The 22,930-nt window shown below is 42.4% G+C and overlaps 1 protein-coding gene across 6 annotated transcripts in view; it reads left to right on the top strand.

The window, feature by feature from the left end:
- The window catches only part of satb2 (SATB homeobox 2), a 73,398-nt gene extending 55,800 nt beyond the window's left edge, over positions 1 to 17,598 (top strand). For 3 of the 6 annotated variants that reach the window (XM_081598896.1, XM_081598895.1, XM_081598897.1), the window contains exons 13-14: positions 12,906 to 13,112; positions 15,978 to 17,598. In XM_081598896.1, the coding sequence (XP_081455022.1) occupies positions 12,906 to 13,112; positions 15,978 to 16,475 (705 nt within the window). In that variant the 3' untranslated portion in view covers positions 16,476 to 17,598. The remainder of the gene's footprint in view (positions 1 to 12,905; positions 13,113 to 15,977) is intronic. The other 3 variants (XM_081598899.1, XM_081598898.1, XR_014084472.1) reach the window with 2 other exon arrangements.
- Positions 17,599 to 22,930: the final 5,332 nt, after the last annotated feature.

Consider the following 22,930-nt stretch of genomic DNA (forward strand, 5'->3'; position numbering starts at 1 on the left):
TTTTCTTTTTTTTCCCCCAAAATATGAAACTTCTTTTTTTCCTCTGGATGTGTCCACCGTCACGCAGCTCATTTGTCATTATTACCCTCATATTTATTCTGCATGTGGCCGTTTGATCTCATGCACATGTGTTTGTGTGTCCCTGCGTGCCCCTCTGGAGCCAGGAATAAACAGTGTTGCTGGGTGGTGTGGCATCAGAGGAAATGCCCCATTAGTTTATGAGGAGGGTGGGGATCAGGGGGGATCGATGCAGGATGCATGCTAACATGTCAGCCCCTTTCGCTGCTGCGACCCTCCCACTCACACACAACATGGAGATCGCTCACTTTCTCCCACTGAAGACCCTCCTCATCCTCAGCAAACAGACCAGAAAGAGACATTTTAACACCAACCTGCATGGATGAATTTGAAATCATCTCTGAACGTAGCGTGAAGGGAGTGAATGAAGTGAATGATTCTGCTGCTGGAAAAAGGGTGGAGTTAAGAATAAGTTTATTCTTCTCCCCACTCCTTTGAACGTGTAAAAATTATTATAAGTTACTCTTGTTCTTTTGCTGTCTTCTTTAAAATGTATTTTCTTTATATACAACTTTGTTTTAGGGCTGCGACTAACGATTTTAGCAAATGATTCATTTATCTGTTATTCTGACGAGTAATTGGATCAAGAAATTTGCGGATTTCTCATCTAACTATTTTTGTACATTAGAAATGCGTAAGAAAATGCAAATCAACAAATAACTAGACATTTTATTGCATTAAATGCAGTAACAGCATTCCTTTAGTGATCATTTGATGCAAAGGAACAATCTGCAGCTAAAAATATCCTTGTGTCCAGCTGTTTATCTTTAGGATTAACTGATTAATAAATGGACAGTAAAATATGCTATGGAGATTTTTATTTAAGAATTTAAATTAGGTGAAGCTTAAAATGCCACTTGACCAGTTTTGGGTAGAACAGATTTACAGAAAAATACATTTTTTTATCTTATATATATTTCCATCATATTCATCACAAGTGGAAAACATTCAAGCCAGCTACCAGTTTTCTCAAACCCAACTCTACCTGTAGCATAGCTGCATAAGCGTCAAGCATGGTGGTGGAGGGGTGTTGATGTGGGCCTACATCCATTGAGTCAATCACAAAATGTTCTTGAAGCCAAACTTGTCCAGAGTCAATGTAAAAAAAAAAGAAGCTAAAAAGCAAATAGCATCACAAACAGAACAGTGATCCCAAACATAACCGCATATCTACAACAAAACCTGGAAATAATGAGTCCTGCAATAGACTAAAACATTTATAAAATGCTGAAACTGGAAGAAATAGGTTCCTTAGCAAACATCCTTCAAAAAGGAGAGGACTACAATTCTAGAAAGTCACACAGAGGAACTTATTATTCATGAAGACGGTTCTACCAGGACGAACATCTTTGCATCTCCACGAAACACCAACATTTTAAGATTTCAGCGTCTCAAGTCATGCAGATCGCAGCGCCGCTCGCTCCATCCATCTGTTTTATACGTCTGTAGAAACTGTTGTGCAAGAGATCAGTATCCAGCCACTGTCACTGAGATCAGTCATCATGTTGTGATGATGATAAAGAACAGGTCTGGGCAAGTCGCTCCATCCTGAAAAGAAAAAAAAACAAACAAACAAAAATCGTCAGGACTTAATCAGATTCCCTCCTTTTCCTCCCCCAAGTCTCAAAAAAGTCAAACAACCACAGAAAGACGTGTCACTTCCTTTGTCAGGGATCTCAGTATAGATGGAAGGGTTGTTGGTTAGCCTGAGTCCAGCTTTATATGTGTTTAACCCGTGAATCCATCCGATCTCCAGTAGATCATTATTCCACATGCACTGGTTCACTTTTTACACTTCCGATACGATACCGATATCTGAGGTTTAGTATCAGCTGATATCGATATGACACAGAAAAACAGTGAATTGACTTAAAGCATTTATTTTTTAAACACATACGTTAATGTAGTGAATTGCAAGTTTATTTGATAACTGTGCACCAGGTCAGCACAATGAGGTACACCAACAGCTGCACAAGCTTGGTCAAACATGGACAAACTGCACAACTTTGATTTGTTCAGTCATTCAATCAAAGTTTATTTATGCAGCACATTTCTGCAGCAAGGCAGTGCTTCACATAGTAAAAACACAAAGTTTTGAAATCAGGAGGATAGCATCCAGTTTAAAATTAATAATAAATAAACAACAACTGATAAAAACAATGTAAAAGTTACAGTGACAATCCTTCTTTCAAATGGCTCAGAAAGTGAAATCAAAAATTCTGAATATAGTGTAAAATAAATAATAAAGTATGACACAAAGCACAGAATCAGACTGAATAGATGTGCCCTTATGGATCAGGCACGTTGTTACCGATAGATCTAGAGTTTCTTTCAGTATCAGAACTGATACAGATGTTAGTATCGAATCGTCTCGACCACGTCTTACAAACCAAAAACAGGCAAATGTTCAAACATCACATCTTCTGATCCAGATGCTCAGCATCGCTGTACCATCCTCTACCTCTGCTGTGGTTCAAAGTTCAAAGTGATGCTCTTGTCATGTATTAATGAGGAACGAGATCTGTGTGTGTGTGTGTGTGTGTGTGTGTGTGTGTGTGTGTGTGTGTGTGTGTGTGTGTGTGTGTGTGTATGTGTGTGTGTGCGTGTGTGTGTGTGCGTGTGTGTGTGTGTGTGTGTGTGTGTGTGTGCGCGTGTTTGCGTGTGTGTGCGTGGGTGGGTGTGTGTTCCACTGCGGGCCCCACACTGGCCCCATGTTTCACACAGTCTGGTACTGATCCTGGGTGGTTCCGGTGTTCTGCGCCGAGGCAGATCCACATAAAAAATGAAAGCGCCGCTGCGACTCTGAGGTGAAGCTCCGCATCGCTGAAGTGTGTGTCTGAACACACTTCAGTGTGTCCCTGGTGTTCGGTGTGAGACGGTCCTGTGTGTCGGGGGGCTTTGAGAAATCACTGCCTGCCAGATTGTGTGTGTCAGGTCTGCAGGTGCCGTGTGTCGGTGCGGCATCACGATTCTTCAGAAACCGTCTCCACAGCCCTCACAGCAGCAATGTTCGTCCCGCTGCCAGTGTGGTAAAGTCTGCCCTCATAAATAATTTCTCTTTTGATTTTTGCTCCATTTATTTTTATTTCTTTACTCCAGTTGCGCTGCTGTTTATGTGCGTGACCTCTTGTTGTGGAAGAGAAACTCTGAAGTAACAGACTAGAAAAAGAAAAGGCAGCATCTATGAGTCTCACTTTAGTGGGACGGTGTGCTTCAGAAGACGAGGGATTTTCTACATACATTTCCCTAATTACTCAGAAGTTATTTTAGAAATATACTACCTTTACACAATTTAAAAGGTTGCTGGTGGGGGGCGGGGCCCTGGCTACCCTAGAAATTTGATTGGCCACCCTGTCACCCCTACCCAAGCTGTCAGTTTGTTCATATCGTATCGTATCGTATCGTTTTATAAGAAATATGCATTTCTGTCATAAATTATTAGAAATTATTCTTTTGTTGTTTTACAATTGCCATTAATATTTTTTTTTTGGTGATTGTTTCGAGTTTGTTTTTTTTAAGGGCATTACATATTAATGAACATTTTCATTTAAATACATTATATTATAGCCAAGTGACTAATATTCATTTCTTGTCTCTTCAGCAGGTCGATGTACATGGTGTTTAATAATAACAATAAAAAAACAGCCTCAGATTACTGCACCAAAAAACTTCATGCAGTGGAAAATGGGAAACAGTTTGTAATTTGTAGACAAGGTTTCAATCATTTTGACTTCAAACAGATAAGTAAGTTGAATAGATTTAGCATAGCGTTGCTAAAGACAGAGTTGTATACAGTTAAGCTGCGCTACGCTAAACAGGCTAATTGTGTGACAAGAAAAACGATCCATTGTAACAAACAAATCTACTGCACAGTTTTCACAAGATAAAGAGCTTCATGTGTTTTATTTTGGGTAAATAAATAGTTTTGTTGTCGAAGTTTTTCCCTGCTGTTCATTGTGATGTAAGACTGCAGATCATTTACGTGAAAGGACAATTTTAATGTGCTGCCCTAAGAAAAAAAATATATATATATATATAAAATTATAATTAGATCCCACAACATATTAACACTTTTCCTCATAAACCCCACATCCAAATTAACAAACAGCAAACATATTAAATCTCATTTTTAAAAAAAAGCTAAAGTATGAAGCTAAATGTCGGGAAGAATGTGAATTGGAAACATGTTGCATGAAAACACGATTACATGAGACAGGAAGAAGCAAAGTGGTTAAACCAACAGGACTAGCGGCAGCCATGTTGAAGGTCTTCAGCTCAAACAAGCGGATGCTTCACTTCAGTGTTACTGTTTAGCTGAAGCTGAACTATGACCACAATGCACACTCGTTATGTTTCTCTGTAAATCTCTGATGATTTTACATGACAGATGATTAACAAAGCTATTAAAACGTCTGCTTTACAAGTCAGCTCTTTGCAGTTTATTGTGGCCACAGCATTGGTGATGGACTTTAGCTGGGTGGAGGCTGTGATTTAAATCTCTTTCCTATATGTAGATAAGATGTTCTGATAAAAAAGGCCTTTAATATTGTGTGAGTTTGTACAGTCGGCTATATTCTTATGCTGCCGGAACATGTTGGTCTCCTTCCTGGAACCTTTTGACTTATAGAAATAATAAAAAAAAGAAAGGAAAAAACTCCTGGTTTCTGCAAATTACAGTTGCAGAAAATAAATCAATGTGTCATTATAATCAATGGACATGACTTTATAGGAAAGCAAATTCAAATGAATTCTGATTGGAGTGAGTGTTTCTCTTTGATTTGTATTTATAGCAAATTGTGCTTTGATAGAGTTCAGAACATCGACACTAACAGATTCATACGTGAAACAAAATAACCCTCCCCGATGTGAAAAGGCAAAAAAAACAAACAAAAAAAACTATGTTAAACATTACCTTTTGACTTATTATTACAGGGCTTAAACTCCAACTGGAGCTTATTGAACACCAGGTAGGATATTTGACAACATTCATGAATCACCATCAGGCGTTGTAAAGTACAGATTATGACCCTGCTGACTTCCCATAGCTCACAGAAAAACCTAAAAACCTTTTAACTTCACTGACTGAGAACGAGCCGCTGAAGGGTCGACGCTACGTCGCTTTGGTTTGGATGTTTCATTACCGTTTTATTTCATTGTGACTTTATGTTTGACTAATTCAGTTAGATTTAATTAATTTTTAGAGCGTGTGCTAGTTTTTATTACATAGTAAAAGTGAAATATTGCTTAGTTTTAGTGTAGTTTTGTTTTAGTTAATAGTAGCAGGTTTAGTTGTTTCATAGTTCATTTTTAGATGAGAATTGTATTGTGAGTATGAATACATCGATCCAGTAATGAACACTCAGCAGGAGATTCCAGCTTCAGATTCAGATGCAGGTATTGTTGAACAACCAGCTTCTAACAACTTTTGCTGTCGCCATTTTGTGAACTAAGTTCCAGCAGGAGAACCGTAATTTATTGATGGCTGACAGAAACTGCTGGTGTGGGGAAAGAAAAATAAATCTATTTCACATCTGATCAAAAAACTAATAAAAAAGCTCATAAACACCAAAGCAAAGACTATCATGTGTAATTTAAGCATCTTTTACTTTTATAAACACATTTAGCTATAGTTTTCCCCATGAATTACATTATTTTTTTTTTTTTCAGTTAACGAAAATGTTTTCTCAGTTTCAGTTTTTGTTAAACCCTTCGGGTTTTCTCTTTATCCGCTAATTTTCTGTTGTGACACTCTCACTAGACGCTACACTTTTATTTGGGAAAATGTGTTAGGGACTGGAAAGCATTGATTTTTACAAGATTTCCTTCTCCTAAAACATTGGTGTAATGTCTGCACACCTATTAACAGCTTCAATTTAGCGTGTCGTGAACTTTAAATCACGTGTTTTAAAAAAAAAGAAAATGCAGGTTCTATAATTTGGATCTTTGGTTACTGCATCTTATCGTTTATGTTTTCCATTTGAGGATGGAGTGTTGACGCCATGTGTGTGTGTGTGTGTGGGGGTGTGCATGTGTGTGTGTGTGTGTTGTGTCCGTGCTTGCCTCAGTGTGTTTGCCTCAGAGCTGTACCCCGGTGGCCTCTCGCTCTGCTGCAGGGTGGAGTCTGGGCTTTTTGGTGAACCACAATTAAGTTAATTCTTTAATTGCAGATAAATGGAATGAATACCACACACAGCGAGAGACATGAAAAGGACAATGCAGCAAAGCCTAGCATGCAGAGTGCGCATATACGCAGCATACGGGATGGAGACCCACACCAGCCTGCTTATGATTTTTAATCAGAGAAACTGTGTGTGATGTCAATAAAACAGGATGTGGTTTAGTCCAGACTACGACAGAAAGACAGAAACAGGCCTAGACAGACAGACAGACGGAGGATCTGGGGAAAATGAAGCAAAAATTAACAGCGAAGGTGAAGTCATGCCAAAAACTAAGAGAAAAGTGACTCCCCCCCCTCCTCCCCTCATTATATATTTATCTCCGTGTTAATGGTGTCTCTGGTGGTCACACACCCCCCCCCTCCCCACTCCATCCCTACAAACACACACTCACACATCCAGGCAGGCAGAAACACAGGGAGCGTTAGCTGCCCTGGAGGACCTGAGCTCATTAAGAAAGAGATAAATGTTTCATATTCTATAATTCTTTCATAGTTCTGCGTCGTAATTTGCCTTGATTTACGTTTAAAAGAAAACTTTCTCATTTCATTGCAGAGCACTCAGAATGCTGCCAGGAGGACAGGAGGGTGTGTGTGTGTGTGCGTGTGTGTGTGTGTGCGTGTGTGTGTGTGTGTGCGTGTGCGTGTGTGTGTGTGTGTGTGTGTGTGTGTGTGTGTGTGTGTGTGTGTGTGTGTGTGTGTGTGTGTGTGTGTGTGTGTGTTACGGGGAGTAGAGGAATGGGGGAAAAAAATGGATTTAAAGAATATTAAATCCCACCACAAGGAGAGACGGCTTCACCACAAAGTTCCAGGTTTTTGTGGTTTGATTGGCTTGATCTAAAAGTGACATTGAATCTTTTTTTTTTTTAGGCATCTTAGAAGCAACACTTTGAAACTCCAGTGGAGTCTGGTTAGTCTGGAGGTTCATGAGTGCTGTCTGTTCTGATTGTCCCACAATTGTTCCTGAGAGAAAAGTAAAGGTACCAAACAGACCTCAGGAGCTCAGAACAACATGGACTTAGTCAAGTTTCTTTAGATTAATCAAATGATACACAAGCAGACTCAGGAGTAAGTCTTCCATAAAATATGGAGTTCTCGGTAAAGATGTAATGATACACCCAGAGATCAAGAAAATCCCAGTTTTGGTTTTCACAAATTGAAAATGTTTCACAAGTGAGAAAAAAAGTTTTTAAATGGCTTGTAGTCATAATGATTTTTGTATTTCTGCAGAAATAACTTGTTTCATGAATCTCAAAATGTGGTAGAGTTTTCCTGTTATGGTGTGACCATTCTTTTGGTGTATTTGTTGTTGCTACAACGCCTAGCTAATGTTATCCACATAACAATCACTGACAGAAAAGAATTGGTAAGATTTTGATCAGAATCCACCTCTACAAGTGGTAATACCAGCTATCTAAAAGGGAATAGTTTTCTGTCACTTCTGTCATCAGAGAAGTCCATCCAGATGCTGCCATGTTAACTTTGGCTCAGATTATTTATGTTGCCAGCTCAAGCTGCCAGTCACGCTCTTTAAATAAAGCCTGACCCACCGTCTCCTCTAGGTCACGCGAAGGCAATGTAGAAAACTCGGATGACAAAATGTAATATTTGCATATCAAATAAGCCTCGCTGTGGCCCTCCCCTTGTGCCTGTTCTCAGTCTCACTCAGTTCAACAGCAGACAAGGAGCTTGTGCCTGCATGTGTGTGAAACAGCAAAAAAAAAAAGGAAAAAATGAGAGAATGTTTTGCAACTGTGACTAAGATCCCATTGTTTCTGTTAGCTTTTAGTTTCTTCATGTTAATACTTTAAAACGGCCTTCTCTTCAGGCTGGCCAGCAACATCTCAACAAGGCCGACCTGCTTAAAGGTCAAGGTTAGGTGCTTGTGGAACAGCATTTTTGGCATTCCATGAAAAAAAGACAAAACATGCCTTGAACAGTTTGTAAGCATTCTTCAAATACTGTGGCTAACCGACCATTAGCCACTAGCATTGTTGAAATTAGCATCTGCTTCAGAGCTTCCTGCTAGTGCTGGTTCTTTAATATCTAACTGCATCTGAGCGTCTCTAGATGAAAATCAAAACGTGCTACTCCAGAGCTACTTCCTTTCTTTCTTCAGAGTAAAAGTTAATAGACAAGGAATACAGTAAGGAACCAAACCCGCATGCGGGGGTTATGTCCTGTGGTCTGATGAAATTACAATGGCGTCTCTGCCAGTAATGTCAAGCGATATATTTGTAGGAAGATTCGGGAAGCTTTGAAGTCTGAAGACACCATCATGTGGCTTGGATGTGACAACTTGGTGATGTGTGGGAGTTTTTGGGTGTTGAAAATACAAAAAAAAAAAAAATTATGTGGCCGAATGACCAAAAACAGGAATGTTTAGTCTGATTTAAAGTCATACAGAGACACAAACTGTTATGTCTGTGGCCGTAGATCTCCATGTAGTTGTCGTGGGTTCGATTCCCGGTGTAGGGCCGTTTGCTGCATGTCTTCTCTCCCTCCATCTTGTTTCCTGTTTAATAAAGCATCTAGTTGCAAAAAAGGTTATTTTTTTAAATGATAAATGCACACATGAACTAGAATTTCAGTAAATTGTTGGTCAAAAGTTGGTGAATTAATTTTTTAACTTAAGGCCTGCATAAATACGTATTTATTATTAAATTTGTCTTTGTTAAAACAGGAACATGAAGGTAAAACCTCATGAACGTGAGTAGGAAAACATGAACGGCTTCTGCCACGGGCGTGTACAATTCTTCTTTTTTTTTTAACCAAATGAACATTTTACATTCCTCTGAGCTTTGAGCATGAGGCTTTTTTTTCCTGAAGTGATTACTGTGGATCTTCTTGTAGCTCTGATCTTTCTTTGGCCTTTGCTGCAGAGGTTTATAAACCAAAACCATGATCTTTACATAACCTTAACACAATAGTTTTTATTCCTAAACTTAAACAGAGTTTGCCCGTGTGGATGACAGGTCAGTAAACAGTCATTCTGTGACTCAGTTTTCCGACTAACAAATGCCTTTTTTAAAGTCTGAAACATGTTTTTCTCATTTTTGGGGGGGCAGGAAAAAAAAGAATGAGAACATGTTTAACAAAGCAACCAGATTCAGAGGTCCTGTCTCCCCGGCCGTCCCGTTGCTCGGCTACGCATTTAGCTAGCTGTTTCAGCGGAGTGTGTCGACCTCAGTGACACGAGGCTCTCGCTTTTTTTTCAGTTTCCAATTAAATCTACCAGAGAGAGCAGACATGTTTAATAGTTTTCACCTGGTTTTCGTGTCCCCACGTTTAAACTTCTACCCCATAAACCACGCAGATTTTCTCTATAACACAACACACACATACACACGGCTTTGACAGGTAGCCGTACATATTGAACCTTATCATTTTTCATAATGTTATAAACTCTAAGTTTGACATATGTTAGTGGAATGTTGTGCTAAAGATTAAATGTTTCTGAGGAAAACTTGCCCACACACACAGATACTTGAAAAGCTGAAAAACGTATGATATAAAAATTTCATACCAGTCGATATGAATAATTATTGATTAGTTGTTTTTTTTGTTTTAAATATCTGAAATACTGACAACTGGTGGCGTGACCTCTCCTGTTTCATCCACGTTTTTCTCTCCACGCCGTTGGTTTTAATTTTTCAGCAGTTATGAGTCACTGTGGCGAAAACTGAAGCTGCTGCTGCGCATGTTACTCAATAGGGTGTTGCTCGGCAACCAAAGAGTGAGTTTCTGCCACCAAGCTTGTTGAGTTGGCTGTGAGAGGTTGAGCAGCTAAAGCCTTTCCTCTGCCTACGTCCCCCAGAATGCTGTGCGGTTCTGGTTTGGATTTCAGTGAAATGACTGAAAACTCAACCAGACGGATTATCTAGGATTTAATAAAAGTACATTTTTCTGTGTTGGAATCTCATTTACAGCAATAATACTAAAAGTTAAAGTCATCGTATTCTATATATAATCACCTTCCTTAAATTATGTAATTTTTTGCCAAAAGTGATTTTTTATTAATTTTTTTATTTTTTGCTTACAGAGGTGGTGTTTCTGTTTTTTTTTTTCCAAAATAACTTTTGGCAAAAAAGAGAGACTTTGCCCAATATTTTAGCAACGTGATGATATTGAATATTTTTTATCAGATTTATTCTCCAGTGCTAGCTGCTTCTATACTTTTTACAGGAATTTCTTACATTAAAGTTCAGTGGGTGAAACAAATGAAGATGCAAAAAGCCGTGCAGGATAAGATCTGTTTCAGGAGCAGTGTTAGGGTTCCAGGAGGTCGTGGAGGATTCTCGGTTTCACCGACACCTCGAGTAACGTGGCAGTAGCGCCCCGTCTCACTTCCCGTCCTGAATCAGGAATCGGGAGAGTCGGAGTGAAGGAGGAGACGGGGGTGTCTTTAGAGCGGGGCTTGCTGCGCTCTGCTCGCTAACATCATCATTAGCTCATGAGGGAGACCAGACCTCACCGCCGATGCATGCCTGCGCGCGTGTGTTTGTGTGTGCGTATATGTGTGTGTGTGGCCATTGATCCAACGAGTCCCCATATGTCAGCACGAATAAGCAGAGAAGTGACGAAGGCGTAGGGACAAGGGCTGGCGGGTCGCGGTGCATTTCACCATCCTCTCCATGATTTACCCTCAATTAAACTATTAAGTGTCTGGGTTAGCTGCAGGGGTGGGGGGTATGTGGATGTGTGGTCCTCATTAAGGCGAGGAAACACATCTACTTTTTCATGCCTCATGCCTTTAACTGTCTCTGTTCTGCTCTTGGCCTCGCCTGCATTCTTCAAGCCTGTTTTTAGATGTTTGAGGGAGCAAAACAAAACAAAATCTGCATTATGGAAGGAGAAAAGAAAGGAGGGAAAAGAAAGGAGTGAATTCCTGTAAACTGGTCATTCCCTTCACCCGGAATATAAAGCCCCCGCGAATAAAGTGGAGCAGTTTCATGGTCTGGCCGGCCCACAGTATTATTTAAGTAATACCCTGTTATTATTGAAGAGAGAGGGAGAAACGCGAAGGACTATTATCTTTATGTGGGTCCTTTAATTTTAATGTGCCACAGATTTATAGCTGGGCATTCCAGTGGGGACGCCCCTCCCTGCTCTTTAAGACAGCGGGGCGGGCCGGGACCACAAGGCTCTCACAACAGCCACTACCTTCTGACAAACAACCAGAATCCCCGACATCCCTCCCAACACTTCATCCTGGCCTCCTCACAGCTGTCAAACAGCCTCAGCTGCTCCTGACAGCCAGCACACCTACCCCTCCAAACCCCCCCTCTAATACTCCTCTACCGCTCCCCCAGCCAGCCCCCTCGGAGGCTACGGGTTAAACGCTGCTAAACATTGAGCTGCTTCAGTCCTAACCCAGATTACTGAATAATCTGAGTTGATAAAAACACACATACACTCATACTCCACCTTTGGTGTGAAGTATGAGAAGTGAGAAACCTGCTTTTGAAATCATTTTCTAAGGCTGAACAAGAATCTTTCTGATTTTTAAAGCTTTTATTTTTAAAAATGTTTTTTACATGTTTGTAAAAACTGTCACCTTGTTGTGATACGAAGCAGATAATCTGAAGAGATCTCTACCGCCTCCCTGAGTGGCTGTTGACTCCTGGTCAAAAACAACCAATCAGAGCCAGGAGGAGGGGCGTAGCGCTGTCAGTCAACTTTGTGTATGCGCTGCTAAATGTACTAATGGTGGAGAAACAACTCACCGCGACAGGAAAACCGTTTATCCGCCATCATCAGTGGCCATGCTATAACTACATTAGCTGGGAATGAGCAGCACCACACAGAGGATGATTGACAGCCCCGAGACGCACATCCTGACTCTGAATGGTCGTTTCTAGTTAGCACTGGGAGAAGGCAAAGTAGCTATTTTTTTCCACATATTATCTGTCTCACACCATCCTGTCTTAATCTTGCTCAGAGGTTAAACTTTGACCTTTCTGCCTAGACGTTTCAGGTTTTCTACATTTATGGGTTTGGTTCTGGTATTCTGCTTTCCAAAAATTAACATGTGTCTTATTTTTATCTGTTATGACCACATCTCACTTCTAACTGCTGGGAAAATACGACAACGTCAATAAAATCTTACATTTTGTTTTGAAAGGTCTTTCATTCTAACTATCTCACATGTATCTGCAGCTCAGACAACTGCAGATACAGCTAATGCTGATGTACACATCATTATTTTGTATGATTGTCCTTGAACACGCTTTCCCCTCGTCGGCCCTCAGAGGTTCTGAATGAGCGGGTTAAATCGTGATGGGGCTGTAAGACGCTTCCTGGCGGACCGCTGGTTTGTGTTTCACTACAGCTAATCTTACACACATTAGGTCAAAGGTTTACTGGACAGAGAGGCGTTTAAATGCAGCCCTGGAGCTGGTTAATGGTGCTTGACGCTTCGGAGCTGTGAAACACTTGTTCTCACCTTTTGTTCACCCTGCAGCCCTGACTACTGTGTACCAGAGGAGGGGCAGTTAATGGATGTTTTCTAAGATGGATTGCATCACAGCGTGTTCAACATTTTCTCAAAACATGTCATTTGATCTTGGATTTAAACCCACGTGATTTTCATTTTACTAAATGGATTTCTGGTTGGGTTTTTGATCAGGGGTCACTGTGCCCCGTTAATCAGCTCTACTTTCTTTCTCGACAGGCACTTCACAGGCCACCCCCGCTTCCAGTAAAGGAGCACCACTTGTCTCCCATGCGCGAAGAGCCGCTGCCCGCCCAAGCGAATGAGGAGAGGTCACAGAACTTGGGAGTTGGAGCAGCAGGCGGATGTCCTCCTGGTGCGGCCAGCAGCGCCGGCGGCAACAAGAAGCCACGATCACGCACTAAGGTACACTCACTAAAAGACCCTTTGACTCAGCCGACATCTTGTGGTAGGGGTCACACAATGGATATCTGGTGCGACAAACCAAAACAAAATGGCGCTAAACTGACGGATCAAAGAAGGAGAGTGTTGGCGTATTTCCTGGAGTATAAGTCACGTTAGCCAAAGGCTACATCGTGAAGAGGAAACAAATGGTTACGTTGTGTTCAGATGCTTTTCAACAAGCTCACAGGAACTTTTGACTTCGGCATGGAGGTCTGGTAGCAGATTGTGATGCGCCGATGTCCCTCCGCTAAAATAGGAGTGTCAGGGACAGAGGCACTTTGCTAGCGAACTGCGCAGCAGGGCGGAGCCCAGACACATTCAGTGTAAATCCGGTGTGATAGAGAGACATCTATATTCATCTCCTTGGCAACTACAGGACATAGCCTCACTGTTCACTAGCCCTCTAAGTAGCCAGTTGTGGACTTAGCAGTGGCGCAACTACACATTATTCAGGTGGATGCGAAAACATAGATCGGCGCCCCCCACCACCCAACCTCCCGAGGGAAGGATCGTCAGGGTGAAGGAGCGACGCTCTCCAAACCCCCCCCCCCCCAGGCGACGATACGTGAAGGGTAAAACTCGATACATTTACCTCGTTATGTGCGCGAGGTGAAGGAGCGTTACACGCGCCGAAGTGTATGGGAAAACTAGAAAATTCCTGCAGAAATTTTAAAGGGGCATGCCAAAGTGTGCCCGTCGGCTTTGACGCAGCGCTATGATGTTAAAAATTAGCATTAATGCTAAAGAAAGCTGCAACGTAGTCAATAACCTGTGGAGAGGCAGAAGCATGTTTAATAAACTGTAGTTGTACCATTCATTATGTTAGAATTGATGCATAAGCTAAAATTAGCCAATATGCTGGCAGTAGCATGTGGAGCAACACGACCATGTTGTTTTAATTTTACTACTGTATTCAGTATACTAAACATGTCTAATTAATGAGAAAATTAGGTAAAAGCTAACTTTAGGTAAAAGTGCTAGTGCACTAGTCATAGACAGTGAAATGCTAACTTTTGTACAAATGCTAATGACCTGCCTTGCTGAGCATCACCGCTCTTTTCCTACGAATCCTCTTCTGCTCTCTCTGTCAGGTTTGTGATCTGTAGCATCGCAGGCGCTGCGTCTGTGCCGCTGGTTCCTTAAAGGAGCAGCGACGTTATTTTCTGTCCATAGACTTTTAATCAACTATTTATTCTTATTTATGTCAGATTTTAACATGGGGGGACATATGTGTAATGGTTATAGTCTTGAATCAGTAGTATAATGCTGAAAACACAAGAAGTTGTAAATACCAGTAAACCCTACAGTGCAGTCCTGGGGAGCTGCAGTTCCAGACGCTGTTCTGTTGCTATGGTAATTAATCCCCTGCAGCTGTGAGAGCCAAAGAGCGGGAAAATCCTCTTCAGACACAGTTTCTATACTTGGGAGACACCAGGCGTCAGTCTGAAGGACCCTGACAAAAAGCATAAGCCCTAGCAAATTTTTGTAAACATTGTACATGAGCATGCATGTGTATCTATGTTATGACCAACTTTCAGACCAATAGGGCGATATTTATGCCTGTGAGGGGGATTTAAAAAGGGTTTTTGAGTCAGCCATAAACAGTCCTGTGTGTGTGTTTCATAGAGAAAGATTACTGATTCTGTGAGACACAAAATCTCAAATTTTTTCGTTTTTATTAATTTATGTAATCATTTTAACTCCGATCCCCAATAAAAATAATAGCAATAATGCCGGCCTCGAGCCGCACGATTTGATACCACTTTTGTGGGTGGGCACGCAGCGGTACGAGCCGCATTAACGGTGATGGAAGAATAATAAATAATAAAGAGGCGTTCTATTGGGTGTAGAACAATAGGTGCCTGCCATGCAATGCATGGAGGCAGTACTGACTTGCTTCGCAAGTCAGTACTGCTCTCCTTATGCATTGCTATGGCATGCCCCTAACAATCATCGGCGCGCCGCCCCCTCCAGACGGGGTTTTGGCGCCCCCTCTGGTGCTGCGCCCCTATGCGTTGCATACCCTGCATACCCACTTTTTGCGCCACTGGGACTTAGTCCTCCATTTTGCTTTCTGCCCTCGATTAGCTTCCGACCTTAGTCTAAGGAAGGACTTGACGGTTCATATTCATATCCGTCTGAATGAATTATCCTTTATCTACGTCATGAAGAGGACAGAGACATACATAAGTCGCACCTGACAATAAGTCGCCCGACAAGGCAAACTATGAAAAACGTGACATTTTTAAACACGCAGATAGAGCTATAATGTAGCTTAGATCAAAGGAGTGGTCTTCTGTTAGAACGGCCTGATCAAAGTCTGTCTAAATCCAGTAGAGAATCGATGGCAAAATGTGAAAATTGATGCTCATGGACACTCTGTCCAGTCTGACGGAGACTGAGGTATTTAGCAAAGAAAACTGGGCAGAACTCTCAGCTGATAGTTGAAGCAGACGTACTTCAAAAGGTCTGCTCTTTACTTTCTGTATAAAATGTTCAAAACCTTTTTTTATTTTTCCATTCACTTTAATACAATATAACTTTGGTTACAACACTTTGTAGTCATTTCAACAAAATGCTAAAATACAAGCATGAGGTAGTCGGCGAGGCCAGTGGTGAAGACTTGATTTGCATTTCGGCATTTCCCAACAGTTTTCTATTCTGACACAAAACCCCAGCTGACAGCCCCAAGTCTCAAGGCTCACAGCAATTTTATTCGCCAACAACTTTCCATGCAGTGAATTCTGCACTCCTTCGTATCGGTCTGTCTCATAAAAAGTGAAAACTGATTGGTTCTTCCTGTTTGAATCGGCCGTTTCCTTCCAGATTTCCTTAGAGGCCCTGGCCATACTGCAGAGCTTCATCCAGGATGTGGGCCTGTACCCGGACCAGGAGGCCATCCACACCCTGTCTGCGCAGCTCGACCTGCCCAAGCACACCATCATCAAGTTCTTCCAGAACCAGCGCTACCACGTCAAGCACCACGGCCGCCTCAAGGAGCTGGGCGAGGGGGCGGCGGCCAGCGGTGGCGTCGACGTCAGCGAGTACCGGGACGAGGAGCTGCTCTCCGGCTCCGAGGACCCGGAGTCCAGCGAGGACGGGGCCGAGGAGATCTACCAGACGGCAGAGGGGAGCAGCGGCAGCACGGGGGGGCTGAACCAGCCCCCGACCTCCTCCAGCTCCACCCCCAGTCAGTCGTCCTCCGGTAACGGTGTCGCTCTAGAGGAGGGCAAGGACAAAGGGCCCGGCCGGCTTGGTGGTCCTCTGGTTCCGGGCGGCTCCTCCTCATCCAGTCCTCAACAGCAGACTGACTACCAGAGGTAGAAACCGAGCGACGTCGCCAGATCAGGACGAAACTGGAGAAGAAGACTCTGGGAAGTTGTCATGACAGCAGCAAAGCGACGGCGTGAGGCGTGGATGTCCGTGACGGCACACTGATCTGAGATCCCACTCGTACATGACTCAAACAGTTCATCGTGACAATCTCCCATCTGTGGAATTTGTGAATTTACCTCAGAAACAGACTGCAGGTTTTTTTAGAAGCGGTTTGTGTAACTGTGACCAAATGACCACAGAACCGTTTTATCGTCCCCCCCGTCTGATCCTCCTTCTGATCACTGAAGTCTGAGCACACCTCACCGGGAAAGTCCTCACCTGACCGTCAGGTTCTCTCCCCTCAGAGGCGACGGGAACCTGAGGCTTTCATCCGTCCTCAGGAGACGGTGACGTTGCTTTCGCCTGCCTGAGAATGCACACAGACAAGCTTTAATGCGCCGAGGGAGGAGGTCAAACGAGACTCCAGAGCCCCCGGTAGTCCTGTCTAGCACTTACAGTTCACACGGACTCACTGCTGTTAGGGGCGACCTTCTGCTCTCCCCGAGGGACAGTCGGGCCTGACCCACCTTCCTGGCTCCACCCGTCAACGTGTGGTGGAAGGAAAAAGAAAAAAAAGTACCCAGAAGGTTTAAAGACAGAGCCTAGATGTTCAGCAACCAAACAATCAGTCACTTTATGTGCGGTAGTCGTCCCTCCTCCCCTGCCCTCCCTGCCCACAGTCCCTGTGTTTCACCACACCTACCCGCACTTAAACGTCACCAAGCCTATTTATTGCTATCTTTATCCATGATTATTATTATCATTATTTTTATTATTGTTGTTATTATGGTTAGAATTGCTGTCACTGCGTGCTATTTCTAGGTTTTATTTCCATGGTTTGAAGCGGCGGTTTCCAGAACTGGGCGGCTGTGTGGACAACGGACAGTAAAAGTTTCGGTTCCGCCGTCAAAAATGGGGGACGAGAAAAAAAAAAAAAGTCTGCAAGGCTGGACAAAAATAAAGAGAGGCAGTTACTGATGTTACTGGGTAAAATGAAAATGTCCTGTCATGTTGTGTTATGCCATTTTTTTTTTTATTAGCTGTGCCCCCTCCCCCTCTCCAAAATAATAGGAAGGAAAGTATCCAGAGTGCTTCTCTTTTGCTGCAGTTGATGACAATCTACTTTTTTGAGCTCTTAAAGAAAAGTGGCAGGTTTAACTCTGTTGTTAGCTTTTAATGTTTGTAAATACCCAAAAATGGGATAAATTGTTTTTTTTGTTTGTTTGTTTGTTGTTTTTTTTTCTGAGTGTTTTTAAAAATTTGAGCCAGTTCAGAGAGACGGAGGACTCAGTGAAAACTTTCAACAAGGCTATTTAAAAAAAAGTCACACACACACACACATACTCTTCTTATTTGATGTCTGGTGCAGTCCTGTAAGCGTTCTGTATGTTTGAAATACTAGCATGGATACCATCCGGTTCGACGATGGTGATTGGCTGCTGCCCAGCGAGCTGCCTGTCCAGTCAGTGCTCTGTGTGATGATGATGATGTTGTGTTCTTCTGTGTGACAGGAATCAGGGTTAGACTCCAGTAAGGAAATCTTTGTCCATAAATGTTGAAGTGAATTAAAATTTGTGCATTCAAAACTGTTTTGTTGTTGTGACCTCCATCTCGGGGCAGCGCGGGCACACACACATACACACACATACACACACACGATGCAGGACACATGACCGTGCACACACACTCACACCTAAGGGTGACTTGCAGTTTTCAGTCAACCTAAAAGTCGCCCATTCATGCAGAGGGAGAACATGCAAACGCCACACAGAACAGAAAGACTCCAGGCTGGGATTCAAACCCACCAATCTGCTGACATGAATCATTTAATATTAACATAAATAAGTAAAGCTGTAAGTCAAACCTGCATAAAGAAATCATATTTACTGATGTAAATAAAAAGCTTTTTTTTTTTAGCATAAAGCCATGCAAAAGTGATCTACCTGTTAACATTCTGTTTTGTCCTTCAATATTTCTGCTCATCAGGCAGCTGTACGTAATATAAAGGATAATCCAAAAAAAATTAAAACGCGTTTTCAGATGATTTAATTCATTAAGGGAAAAAAAGATCCAAACCAACCTGGTCCTGTGGGGAAAAAGTGATCGCTCCCTAACATGGTTGTTTTGCTCCGAGTAGCAACAACTTCAAACCTTTAAGATCAGTTAATTAGTTTTTATTTCACTTTGAGGGAATTTCCACTCACTCTTTTTTCAGAATTTCAACTTAAGAACATTCCACCACATCACAATTGAAAGTGGTTTAATTTCAAGTTGTAGAACAGCCTGGTCAATGTTGCAGACTTTGACTAGGCTATTCTACAGTCTTCATTCTGCTGTGCTGTGTCCCACTCGGACTTGATGCTCTTTCTATCAGTGTGTTGAACAACACAACCTACAAGGACTTTAATCTGAAGTCACAATAATTTCTCCTTTTCCAAACTACAAGCACTTTTTTTCATATTCTTAAAGATATTAAATTAAAACCAAACTCTGTTCATATAATTCAATTTACAGAGCAATCACTTTAATGTGTGGTCAAAAAGACAAATCAGTCCCATTCGTGTGTATAGATATTGTTACATAGAAACCCATTAAGTCCGTTTCTGCTGCAAACACAATCCGATTCATTCCAATAAACTGAAAGCATAATCACGTTCTAATCCAGTTCCATACAGTAACTCCATATTATTACATCCAAGTCATCTGATCCGGGATGTTTATGTTTATGGAGAGACTTTTATCCCAAATGACAGAAAAAACAGCCAAGTTAGTATTGGAGCTAACAATTAGCTTCTTAGAAGGAAAACGACCAGCATGGCTCTGTCAGCAGTAACGTGGGAATAGAGAGAACTGTTGATCTGCTGCTGCAGTAGAAGGGAGACGGATGAAGACAGATAGTTCATTTTCTGCAGCGCAGGTCATCCCACCATCATGGAACAGTCAATATAGAGTCTGCTGTGCCTCGAGTGTGGTGTAGTGACCCAGTAATCCTCTATGAAAACGTTCAAAAAGGTTTGTAGAGTTGGGCTACGTTCACACTGCAGCCTGAAGTGACCCACATCTGATTGCTTTGACCTCATGTATACCTGATGTATCTGATCAGTTAACACAACTGTCCGAACAACACAGATCGGACTTTTCAATGCGACCCAGGGACACTTGGATACGTGTCCCTAAAGCTGATACATTTCTGATATTTTCAGATGTGACCAGAGTCTGAACAGCCAGGTCACATTTACTGCACCCGAACGTCATTGATCAACTTGATAAACGTCTCTATTGTGCATCCATGCTCACTTCCACAACCACTGACCACGCTCTCTATGTGTGAGTGGTTCTTGCTTACATCCTCCACTCCAACACTTCTAGGTTGTTTGAGGTTTATTAGATGACATACAGTACAAGTCCCAGGGGGAAATCATGGTCGGAGATGATGTGTTTCGATCCATGACAGCATATCAGAGACAGTTTGAGATTCATGTGCAGAGCCTTTGGGAAATCCTGTGGCAAAGAGAAGTGTGACCAAGTCAGGATATAAGAGAAGTACGAATAGAAGGAGCGCGGTCTCCCTGTGATGCTAGACGAAGGGATACCCTGGTTGACAGTGTCAAATGTAACCGAAATAGGATGAGAACAAGTTGAGCGGGATGTGTTAGAGTAATCTATGTAAGGGAGACCAGTCTTTGCAGCAATACAGAGAAACCTCCAGCAGAACCAGGACCAGGCCCAGTGTGGCTGGAAAAGCACTGAAAGAACTTCAAGAAGGATTGTCGAGAGCTTCACTCCACACAAAGTTAGCAACAGCGCTGCTGGATCTTTAGCCCACAATGTGTGAGGAGATGATGCATGGTGTAAAAAGCCACAGCTCAGGAGGGACAGTTATGTTTCCAGTCAGGAGAAAAGTGAGACAGGACATGTTGAACGTTTAAAACATGACCGGCTCCAGATGCACCCAGACGCCAAGCTGCAACAAGAAAACAATTTACCCGACAGCTTCATTATGACAGTCATTTGCATCAGTGGAACAAACACATTTCAAGCTGGCTGTGTAATGAGCCTGAGGTGTCTGGAGGTGTTTAACCTGCCGCCGGGAGCCGGATCAGGCATTCTGCGGCTCTATATGCCCATCTTGACTCTTTCAGTAAACAATGGAGCCTGAGTGCAGCTGATGAGCCGGAGGGTAGAGGTCTTCCTGCAGACCCGGCCCCACTCAGTGTGTCCTCTACGCTTCAGGACAATCAGCTCATGCTGTGATTCTGTCTGTGGACTGACTCTTCCTGCTGAGAAACTCTTGTGTCTGAAAAGTATACACACCCCTTTCACATTTGAGACTTAGAAGCAAAAATTTCCCAAAATAATTTCCGAAAAAGTGAAAGCCACAAGCCGATTGTATGTTTTGTGTAGTCTGCTAGGTTTTTTGACTGGCTTTCTTGCATCTCTCAGCTAAAGCTGCCGTTTGCAGAGACACTAAAGAGGATCAACATGATCTCATCCTCATCTCTCTCTCTCTCTGTTGCACTGTCAGCTGTCTCTGTCCCTTCCAGCGCTCACACCCTGCATGTCTTATGGCACGACCAAACACGTCATGACTTCTGGAAATAATAATAATTACGGCGGTACAAGAAAAATAATAAACAAAACTACAATCCTTTAAGGAATATTACAATGTTTATCGTACAGTGCACATGGAAAAGAGATCTCTTTTCTGCCCTAAGGAATATTTTTGGAACCTTGTGGTTCAAAGTTTTATGGTCTAATGAAACAAGGGCGAAACATTTGAGGCATAATTCCAAGATGCATGTTTGACACCAAACAGCTCTGCACATAAAGAAACACCATGTCCACAGTACAACATGGTGCTGGCTGCATCATCCTGTGGGATTACTTTGTTTTTGTCACATTGGATAAAATTATAAACAGTTCTAAACACAAATCTGTCCTGACCTGAAACCAAACAGTATCAGATAGAACGGTACAGATGAGGAGGCATTATACCGTTTGTTTTAGGATTACAGCCTAAAAGACAAAAGCAACAAAGGACTGACTCCATGAGTGGAAAATGAAAGTTTTGGAATGAACTAGCTAATATTCATAACTATATCTGACAGAAGATCTCTGGAACGGCCTGAATGCGGCTTTGGACAGGAGACATCCTCACAGTCTGAAAGACACGGAGAAAATAATGAAAAGACGCTTTAACAAAGTTTGGGGTAAAGAATATGCACACTAATGCAATTAGGTTGTGGAGCTTTTTTCCTCTTTTTTTTCTTTTCCTTCCACAGATTTATAGGATTGTAGAGGATATGTGACGGATGGAAGGTTTGGTTCAGCATGCTCTCATTAAGCTGGTGTGAACACTGTTCAGACTCGCTGACACATTCTTATAGCATCACAGCACCACTGAGCAGAATACCTGACCAAAGCAACAACAAAAAAAGACTGTCCTCCAGAGACCAAGCGGCCGTCCCTCCTCTCCTCCGCCGCTGCTTTAGTGTCATTTTCATAAAACAAAAAAACCAAATTCTGTCGTTGTTTCTAGCATGAATCACCCGGCTCTGAGAGTTTATGTTTGGCTGTCTGAGCAAACCCCAGAATGACTTTGTTTGATGATGTTCAAAGCCTGAGCAGCGCCTTGTCTTTTGAACAATGTTGTGCATTGTGTATAAACTGGAAGAAGGTTTGGCTTGGAGGAGCGCAGTGGGAGGGGTCACGGGGGCCGGGTGAGTGAGCGCCGCGGCCGCAGGAACCAAATATTGCTCCACTTGTACACAATCAAAGAACACCAGGGATGGAACAAAACAAAAAAAAAAAACTACAAAAAAAAAAAAAAACAACCCAAGAGGTCGCTGAGGGAGGGATTTACTGGAACCGTTGGATGACAATGCAGCTTCCTGTGTTTATACAGGGCGAGAACACACTTTTAAAAAGCCTTATTACCCAACACGGGTATTCCAAGAAATTAAAAAGCCAAACTTCAAAACGACGAAGGCACTGCCTGGCCCCGTTTCACTCAGACCGCCCAAACTAATCAGCCTCCAGCTAAATAAAATGAAATATTACGCAGCATAAAGCTAATAAGTGGGCAGCGGCTCAGTCTGGATGCTAATCCTATTCAGACCCGCCAGTTTCCTCTGCAAGCAAACTCAACTTGACATGAAATAATATTACGGGAGGAGGCTGTTCTGTTCCGTCAAACCCAACAAAACTGATCAACATGTTTTCCCTTTAAAGCCCATCAACCGGGACATTATGCAAAGCGAGGCGTTCGAGGAGACGTCAACTTCATCTGGATGGAAATGCTCTTCTCAGTCGACACATGCCTCTGAAGCAAACAGAAGCTCGCTTCCTGCTCGCAATGGGATTTACTTTCAGCGATGACGTTTAGCGCTGCAACAATCTGCCTA

Source organism: Poecilia reticulata, chromosome 2 (assembly GCF_904066995.2).
Source record: "Poecilia reticulata chromosome 2, P_reticulata-male-v2, whole genome shotgun sequence".
NCBI lineage: Eukaryota > Metazoa > Chordata > Actinopteri > Cyprinodontiformes > Poeciliidae > Poecilia > Poecilia reticulata.